Raw genomic sequence first — 9,786 nt, forward strand, 5'->3', positions numbered from 1 at the left:
TTTCTTTGGCTGAAGCCGCCATGTTCTTTAGACTGAACTGTCACGCTTCTCGTTGCGTCACACCTCAACCCGCCTCAAAGCCAACGCTGATGACGTTCGTTTGGGGAACTGCTCCAAATTTTCTTTAACGGAAAGTAGCCAGACTGATCTGCGAGTGAAACCTTGAAAGCTTGTGAGATCAGGATGGTCTCACGAGGCTAGTCTTTCTGTGTCCTTCTATATCTGTATCTGAGTCTTGCTGATATTTGTACCTGTTTATTGGTCAGTACTCAAAGCTGTAATATCGGTATCGTAAAATAAAAAGTTGCATAGGACACCCCTAGTTTCTTTTTTTTTTTCTTTTTTTAAGATGCTCTATCCAGTTCTTCACTACAGTGATTCAAATTGGACCTCAGCAACTGTAGGGAAACAAGTATGAGAGTTTTAAGGTGGACTTGTTCCTTTGGGTGAACTAAGAAGGCAAATAATCATTATCTACTGTGAGGCTCAGGGTTCTGCTTTGGGTTAGTTTCTTTATTTAATAACTCAATTATTTTGTTTAAAAGCCAAACATTTCTCAGCATCTAAGCTGCTGTAATCTATTACACCACCCGTTCACATCAAAGCAGCTGACCCTGGGCCTGAAACACAATGACGCCTTATTGCAGAATAAAGGAGGAGCAGTGAAGGAGGGAGTCAAGTGGGAAGAGAATGTAAAATATGTGTGCAGCTGAATTCTGCTGGTGCATCATAAATGGACGGGGATGTATGCACATGTGTGCAAGTGGGTTTGGTGTGTTGGGCTTATTTCTGATGCTGAGCATGCTTTGACATTTTAGGCAGATTGTCAAAATGCTCTTTTTCTGCCTTCATTTTGTTCCTGTAATTTGGTGACGTTAGTGCCACATCGATCTGGAGGCTTTCAGACCATAATTGCCTCCAGCTACAATTATCACTTAACCACTGTGCCAGTACAAGAGGGCGAGGTTGACCTGAAATGAATTTGGCTCCAGAAATAAACATGTACGTTAAAAAAAGTTTTTATCTCCTAAGACTGATCGAACCCTCTGACTCTGCCCACAGATGAGCATGATGCTGTCCAGAAGAAAACATTCACTAAATGGATGAATGCACAGTTCTCTAAGGTATGTAAAGCACTGCATGCAGCACAGATTTCTGTGGAAGCTTTTGAATTAAAATGATGCACCTGTTCTTGCAAAACATAGAGATACTCTATTTGCTTCAGTTCTATGACTGAATTCAGAGTATTTCAGCCCTAAAATTGCTATGTTTCTTTATTCTAAAATACTTATAACTTTTTCATAGGTGTTTTGTTGGAAAAAGATGATTTTTTTCATCTAGAATGTATCAGTTTATTTGTCCACCCTGCCACCGGTTTTCCTCTTAATGTACAGCAGTGATTCCGAACTGGGGGTACTCATACCCCTAGTGGACTGCGAATGCATTGCAAGTGGTACATGAAAATATTTCTCGTATAGTAAGATTTCTCAGGTAGTAAAATAAAATAGGGCTGGGATCTGTTTTGCTTTTTGAAGACCCAATTAAAAAATTTAAAAAGCATTTATCAGCCAAAAAGTAGGTTTTTCTTATATGTTTGAGTTTACCTTCAGCTTTGATGCACATCAAAACCAAGCAGAGAAACAGGCTGGATGTAGAGAATATCCTGGGTTCATTTGTTCTTCACATCGAGCTATTGGAGCTCAAAGTAAAACTTATTAAGTCAGTCTGACTAAAGGTTTTTTCTGTATATTGTTCCCAATTCATCAAGTTTAAATGTGATTATAAGGGAGTTACTCAGTGGACCTCCACTTTTATCAACACAGGTTTAAAATATGATTTTAATTAGTATTTTTTCGACTCCTTACTAACTTCCAGGCAACATATTTATGTTTTTTTTTCTATTTGAGATGGAAAGCATAACATGCCTAAGAATTACCTGCTCAAATGAAAAGATTAAGTAAAAGGTTTTTATTTTATAACCGGTTATTTCACTTTTCACGTTTGGGCAATCATCAATACTTTTGATTGAGGGGGGTACTCGTGGTAATGAAAAAATGGCCTAAGGGGTACACAATTCAAAAAAGCTGGGAGACACTGATATACAGTATATGCTGTTAAGCTTGTAGATATCTATGCTTAGGATGAATCCATGCTAATGGGTCAGGCTCTTATTTGACTAAAAACTCTGAACCATTTTGCCTTACCTGGTACAGTGACCAGGTTGTTTAACTTAATCAAACTCTTTCAATTATTTTTTTTTTTCTTAGTGTTTAGGCATTTTGCCAAATTGTGCAAATAGATGGTCATAAAAAGGCTCAGATCTCCTACTTTTATATATATTGTTTGTGGGTTTTATCATACATCCCTGTAATTGTTAAAATCCACATTAGCACAACTCTACTCTTATGAAATGGGGTCTATTTTATTTCCATCTCTTGGCAGACCTGTATAACCAGAATTAATTTACTGCTGGTAGTTATTTTATGTCTTTAGATGATTTAATCTTTATAGTTTCAGTCTCATTTACTGCATTTTGCTTTTATTTTTTTTTATTTTTTTTATTCCTATTTGTCCCCTAATGTATCTGCTGGTAATTTTTATCTTCTCAGACGGGGAAGACCCCCATCAAAGATTTATTTTCTGACCTGAGGGATGGAAAGAAGCTACTGGACCTGTTGGAGGGTCTCACTGAAACAGTCCTGGTAAGTTTGTTCCGTTATATCTGCATTTCTGCATTTATTATTTTACAGTCAAACAGTTCCCATCATCCACTGCTGCAATTAGCAGTTTTTTGGATTTATTTAATCTCAGAAACATCAACAGAAAGTCAAAGTTTTTCACTAAAGAAAGCAGCTGGTTTAGCATTAGGCATATCTGTCTCTGTTAAAACCGATTTTTTTCCTCTTCCTTTTGAATAAATGTTTAATTTTTAATTGTTTGATTATTATATTTCTGCAGCAACATGGAGAATATGGCTAATGTCAAACAAGATGTTTTTCAGAAAATACATTAATGTAAAGCAAGCATTTTTTCAGTAATAATATTAACTCTATTTGCTTATTTCGTGTAGATTACATTCTACATTCTTAGCAATATGGTTTTCAATATGTAACATTTATTTATAATAGTTCACCATGTTTCAAGTAAAATATTTTAGCCTAAAAGTGATAAACGCCTTATAAACACGATACCATGTGTGTAGGAATAATGAGATCTACTTGGTGGTGAGAGAAATTCTGTTTCTCAATATGTTTAGTTAAATCTTTGATTTAGACTGCATTTTATCCACCTCATGCTTTATCAGAATAATAAAAAAAAGGCAATAATTCTATAGTTATTCAAAAATACACATTCCGGTAAATGTTTTCTTGAGCATTCTTAAAAAAAAAAAAAAAAACATCCTTCTTGTAAAAATCAAAAATATGGCCGAGTACTTTTATTGCATCCCTTTCTCCTTCCTGCCACCCATCTTTGATCCTTCAACACCGTATCATGTTTCTTGCACCTGTGGTCATGCTTTGTGCCAGCTGTCTCTTTGCCATATATGATGGAGCATCAATATCTACTCTCTCTCTCTGATACTGGAATCCTAATGCTATAATTGGGTGCTAATGAGTGGCAGAGGAATGTGAAGTCTCTAAAAGGGATTTGCAGTTGGCTGCAGCTCATGCAGCCATTTTTTCCATAAGTTGGCTCGTGGACAATGCTGATAGGATAATGGGTGTGATGAATACGAGGTGTAACTTGCTGCGCTGAGTGATGACATAGTTTTCCCTCCATCTAGCATTTCACTTCCTGTTTAATTAAGTTGGATCAAGGGAACTTTCCACTTTCAGAGAAAAGCTGAATGAAGTGCAAAAATAAAAGTTGGCACATCATCTTTGTTCTCTGTATTCCTTTGATTCCTGTTGCTTCATTAGCTGTGAACAAGCTTTTGGCTCATTTCAGCTACATTTCCTCTTCCTCAGACCAAAGAGCGAGGTTCCACCAGGGTGCACTCCCTCAACAATGTCAACAAAGTCCTGCAGGTCCTGCATCAAAATAATGTGAGTAGCTGTTAGTTTTCACAGATGTTTTTGTGCTGTTTATCATCAGCTGCTGAAACCACATGGAAAAATTGTCAACAGTTTGCTACTTTTTTTTTTTCTTTCTTTGATATTTTTTTTGTTTTAAGATGCAAATTGAAACCGAAAAAGAAAGAGGAACTGTGATGTACTGTATTCATAGAGTTCAAAAGTGTTAAATCTGTTATTTAATTAACCCAGAGAACCATAGTTCTTTAGTGGGGGATATATTTGCATGGTTGTGACTACGGCTGAAACATTAATCGGTTATTGAAATAATCGCCAACTAATTTAGTAATTGGTTAATCAATAAATGGAGGGTAGAGAATAAAACATGCCTTTAGCTGACAGAGTGACCCACTTAGAGCAGTAATTATATCAAAATTGTAAAATAAAAAGTAAACAATTTGCATTTAAGATAAAACATTTATATTTGGCAATATGCTCTATCCAGAACTCCTCAAGTGGAAACCTTTTGCTGTCTGATTATTAATCGATTAATCAAAGAAATAATCGATAGATTAATTGATTTGCAAAATAGATTGCAGCCCCAGTTGTGACCTAAGCCTTTTACACCCCATCAAGCCTCTCTCAAAAGTCTCTCATTCCTGTCATATCTGGTCCTCTGCATTTTTCTTAAAAGGTAGGGTTCAAATCAAAAGGCAATCTTATAGGAAGTGTTTTAGTCTGAAGGTTTGAAATCTTGTTGGGTTTCAACTGTAAAAAAAACTGTGACTAATTATTAGTGTTTAAACCATTAACCAAAGTGACCTTTACTGGCAACCCTGGTGAAACGTGCAAAATGCCTTAAAAAAAGCTGTTTTTCTTACTAAAAATTGAGAAAAATCCATCCAGTCCTATATAGATACAGATTTAAGGGGGCAGTGTGTTATATTCAAGAGATGTTTGTTTTTAATGACATTATCAGTGGGGCAGTTTCCAAGGGGTGTTAAAATTGTTTGACAGAAAGTACAAGAGATGGACGGATACATCAGCTGGCCAATTATAGTAGTTTTTCTTGTACTGGCATCAGCTGATACATGCATGCCTTGAATGGTTAAGGGCATCTAGGCTGTTTGGTTAAAAAAACAAAGAAGATGTAAGATGTAATATTTTTGTGACAGTTGATAACTTGCCCTGCTCCACAGCCTTACATCCTGACACATGTAATGTTGGAAAAATGCAACATGCATAGATGGTGCTCAGTGGACCAGGAGATGAGGGCTAGGTGGGGTCTGGTAAGATGAAAATCGATAGATGGCAGAGATTGCGAGGCTTGTACAATACTGATGCACTTTAATATCGTACTGCCGTAAAAGCTGCTCGCATCAGCTTTTCTGGATGATGTCACAGAATCTTTCTAGCACCAATACTGTTTCAATATCAGTGGTGGTATGCTTGTTAAATATTAGGAAGATCACGTCTCGAAAGATAATGTCTGGGATATGTAGATAGAATTGTAAGACATACGTGACGTTTACGTATTGTTTACTAGCAATAAAAGAAATTTTGGGGTGAGTTTCCCTTTAACTTTTATTATACCGGTAGTCTGATGTTATGCTAAAGCTGAATAATTTTAATTGAGTATATGGTACAAAATATGGGTTGAGTAGTCTACTTGGGCACTCTCCCTACATAGATTTAAATCATATAGAAAAACTAGCGCAATATAATTCCCTCTGCATGCTCTAACTTTGTCAATAAAGGTACTTAAAATAAAGTAGATTTTTGTTACTATGTTAAATCTCTGGTTTAAGATTGTGAATAAAGCTGAATATGTTCAGCGCTGCATTTGGAGGTGGGTAAAAAATTCCCAGTTTACTCTAATGAAGTCAGCATTTGGGTCAAGAGAGCTCTGCCTGTATAGAAATAACCGTGAATAATTGGGGTTCTGCTCCACTCTATGGTTTCGGAGCCCAGACATATTTACATATAAACTTAATTCTCTTGGCTTCATCCCACTTTGGTAGTTGTGATGGTTTAATATAACTGAACCAATATAATCCCTGAGATGAGAACACAGCAGTTAGATGTACTGAGCTGTGACAGACCGTGCACTCTTCATGTTTTGGAGAAAACTCATTTATCTAGCTGCAGTTGACATGCTAACACGAAAAGCTAAGTTATAAATAATTTAATGTTAGTGTCACTGTCTAACAAAGGTTTAGCATCTTCTTTCTTTTCACAGGTTGATCTGGTAAACATTGGAGGGACCGACATTGTTGATGGAAACCACAAACTGACATTAGGTCTCATCTGGAGCATTATTCTTCACTGGCAGGTGAGAACTTTCCACAAAGGCTGCAAATGTACACAGAGTCTCATTAGTGTTTGCTTAAATAACTCACTGTCCTCTGATGTTCCAGAGGGATCAGAGAAAACGATGATGGAAACTCTGAAATTAAAGCGCATACATGCGTTCATCCATGTTAACATGCTAATCATCCACTGCTTTGTCAGTTTCATTTGCTGAAAATAAGAACAGCTGCTTCCTGTCTGATGCGGTTTTCTATCGCTTTATTATTGTCTAATTGATTTGAATGAAGGTTTGTTATTGTGCATCTTATTCTTGTTCAATTATGTTTATAATACTTAAGACGGACGCTTTGGAAAGACTAAAAAGTGTCAACCAAGTACTTAGATACTTAAAATATATTTTTTTAGTATCTGAAATTAAATGAGACGAAACATTTTTACAGTTTTGGTCAGTAGGACATGAAAATATTACTGTACCTTTAGATAGTTTGAGGTTTAAATTATTTAAAGATGTGTAGTTTTGCACCTCAAAATTGGGGGGCGGTTATAATTGGAGACAAAAAGTATGATTAAGAGAAAAGTTTATAAATCTGTGAATAAAATCACAACGGTGACGCACAGCGGTAGCAGCCTTATTGTTGTATCATGATTTTGCTGCTGGAGATATCAAAAAAATGTGAAGTAATCATATTAAACCAATTTGAAAATATGATCAAGGAAATTAAATTTTGCGAATAAATTTGTCACAAAGAAGATGGTGGAGAGAAATGAGCTAAAACGAGTGGAATCAAGCTAGCCACATCTGGCTCTACAATACCAGTTTGTAACAGTATCGGACAAAAATCCAGGGAACCATTCTGAGAACCTTGTTTCCAGCACTATAGAGTTATTATTCATAAGTTCATTATTTCTTTTTGCAGGTGAAAGACATCATGAAGGACATCATGTCCAACCTGCAGCAGACTAACAGCGAGAAGATCCTGCTGAGTTGGGTACGGCAATGCACACGCTCGTACCCGGAAGTCAACGTGCTGAATTTCACCACCAGCTGGTCTGACGGACTGGCCCTGAACGCAATCCTCCACCATTTCAGGTGAGCCCTCCTGGAATTAGCATGATATTGATGTCATGTGCACCGACATTAGAAATGAATTCAACAGATGGTTTGCAGCCTTTTTTTTTTACTGAGAGGCTGAGGGGATGTAGGGTGACAGGTCAGCATCTGTAGTGGGTTTGTGTGTGTGTGTGTGTGTGTGTGTGTGTACTGCATGGCTTGTTCTGTTTAGGCTCTGCTGTGTCACTGTTTACTTACGCTGTGTTAGCTGTTGCATGTGAAAGACAGAAGGGGGGGTTGGGGGTATTTTCCCCCTTTATGTAATCCCTTGTCCTTAGTAATGGTGACACGCTCTGGCCTGTGAGCTGTGAGAACCTCCAGTGTTGGTTTAGAACTGGGCCTAGGCTTTAGTTGGATCACTGAACACGCATTCCACACCCTCGCCCCCTCACATTCAACCACTGCCCAGAAAATCATTATTTTTATACCGTTTGTAAAGTGTTGAAATATTTATGATTAAACCCATTTTCAGAGTCTGTGTTTATGGCTTTCTCTCCCTCTTTAACTGTATTTCCGTCTCTCTATCTCTGAAGGCCAGGTGCGTTTAGCTGGGATCAGGTGGTCAAAATGAGCCCTGTGGAGAGACTCGACCATGCTTTCACCTTTGCCAAAAACCAGCTAGCTATAGAGAGACTCCTGGACCCTGAAGGTAACGCTTTCTATACATTTTCTACAGTAGTAGCTAAATAGTGTCCCATTGCAGGTGCCTGGTAACCAAAGAATAGGCCTTTTATTGGGATTTTAACTTAAGGTAGAGTAGTAGTAGTGTTTGTGCAATTAAAGCAAAAAGGATTTATAGAAATGGGTCATGCAGATTACTGCAAAGTCAACAGATTGATAAAGGGAGTCAATCTGTAGGTAATCTTAATCTCTTTTATCTGAAGTTATCTTATGAAGGCCTCCACGGTTGGAATAAAGGCAAAAGAAAACCAATGATGACAAACAAGATCAACATTGTATCTTGAAAGTTAGATGGAAAAAGCTACATGTTGAAAAACTTAACTTTGTATATATTGAACTAATCATACCAGCCACACTGGAACACAACGGTGGCAGCATTATGCTGTGGGGTGGTTTTCTTTAGTAGTTTAGAATTGAAACTTCACAGTTAAATATTTTTATCTATCATGGAAAATACGAATACTTTTGCAAGCTCTGTAGAGTTAAGACTTCCATGCGCTGTTGATCTCAAGTATTTCCTATAAGAGCATAGTCTGTTATAATAAATTCTACTTTTAAGTCTTGCCAGCTACTGAATTAACAGTGGATTAATTTCATTGAAGTTGTCTCAGATCATCTCTCATCTCATTTTCGTATAGATATCCTGAGCTGTTTTCCAGCTGACCCATATCAAAGTCTTTTTTTAAGTGGTTTAACTTGTTTCAACCTGCTTTTTATCTCACTCTCACCTTCCTTTTCATTTAATCTTCTCTTGTTACCTTTACCTGCTGTCCCTGTCCACTCATGCTTTGGTTCCTTTCATGCAATTTTCCCCTTTTTATCCCCTCTTTCTTACCTCCTGCCTCCCGTACCGTATCTTGATCTCTCTGCTTCTCCATCTGTGTGCTTTCTTCCGACTCGCTATCCTTTACACCTCAGATGTGGCGGTGCAGTTACCAGATAAGAAGTCCATAATCATGTACGTTACTTCGCTGTTCGCCGTGCTACCCAAGGATGTGAGCATGGAGGCTATCAGAGAGGTAGAGACACTGCCTCGCAAATACAAAGTAGGAGCTGAAGGGTCGAGTCCAGGAGTCAGTATGCAGGTAAAGTATAAATGTTTTATCTCAGTTTTTCCAGCCGTATGTTTTAATCTGGGTTCTAATCCAACAAAGTTCTATTAATAACCTGCAGTAATTGCATCCCTCTATACTTTGTTTTACTATTTTGTCAGCATCAGTAACATCCCAGTTATGTTTCAGTTGTTAACTTTGATATTCAATCTATGTTTGCAAGGTAAATGTTCTGAGTATGCATTAGGTTTTTATAAGCATCAAGGTATACTGAGGATTTAAAAGGTTATTTGCTATTCTGTCATGATATTTCCTTTAGTTTACAGTAAAACATTTTTACTGTGATGCTGTGAGCCATAAAGTAACATAACACCACCCTTCTTTCCAAGCAGTTTGCCAGCAGCCTGAAAGAAGGCCACTATACTTTTCCACCCATAAAAAAAAAAAAATCTAATTTAAGAGGAAAAGGGTAATGGAAAGGAAACTTAAGGAGTGCTACTGCTCACTTGTATTAAGGTAAAGCTTTTATAGAACTACAATTTCTGAGCTGTGAGCTACATGTCTGTTAAGCAAACAACTACAGCCTTTACTGGAGAAGACAAATACTTCAAATGGTTCT

The 9,786-nt window shown here is 37.2% G+C and overlaps 1 protein-coding gene across 1 annotated transcript in view; it reads left to right on the plus strand.

Annotated features, from left to right (window-relative positions):
* Positions 1 to 1,056: 1,056 nt before the first annotated feature.
* Positions 1,057 to 9,786, plus strand: part of utrn (utrophin) — a 214,009-nt gene continuing 205,279 nt past the window's right edge. The window contains exons 1-7 of the mRNA XM_015376772.1: positions 1,057 to 1,124; positions 2,610 to 2,702; positions 3,969 to 4,046; positions 6,253 to 6,345; positions 7,241 to 7,413; positions 7,968 to 8,083; positions 9,034 to 9,200. Coding sequence (XP_015232258.1) covers positions 1,104 to 1,124; positions 2,610 to 2,702; positions 3,969 to 4,046; positions 6,253 to 6,345; positions 7,241 to 7,413; positions 7,968 to 8,083; positions 9,034 to 9,200 — 741 coding nt within the window. The 5' untranslated portion in view covers positions 1,057 to 1,103. The remainder of the gene's footprint in view (positions 1,125 to 2,609; positions 2,703 to 3,968; positions 4,047 to 6,252; positions 6,346 to 7,240; positions 7,414 to 7,967; positions 8,084 to 9,033; positions 9,201 to 9,786) is intronic.

This window comes from Cyprinodon variegatus, unplaced genomic scaffold (genome assembly GCF_000732505.1).
Source record: "Cyprinodon variegatus isolate N-32 unplaced genomic scaffold, C_variegatus-1.0 Scaffold141, whole genome shotgun sequence".
Lineage (NCBI taxonomy): Eukaryota > Metazoa > Chordata > Actinopteri > Cyprinodontiformes > Cyprinodontidae > Cyprinodon > Cyprinodon variegatus.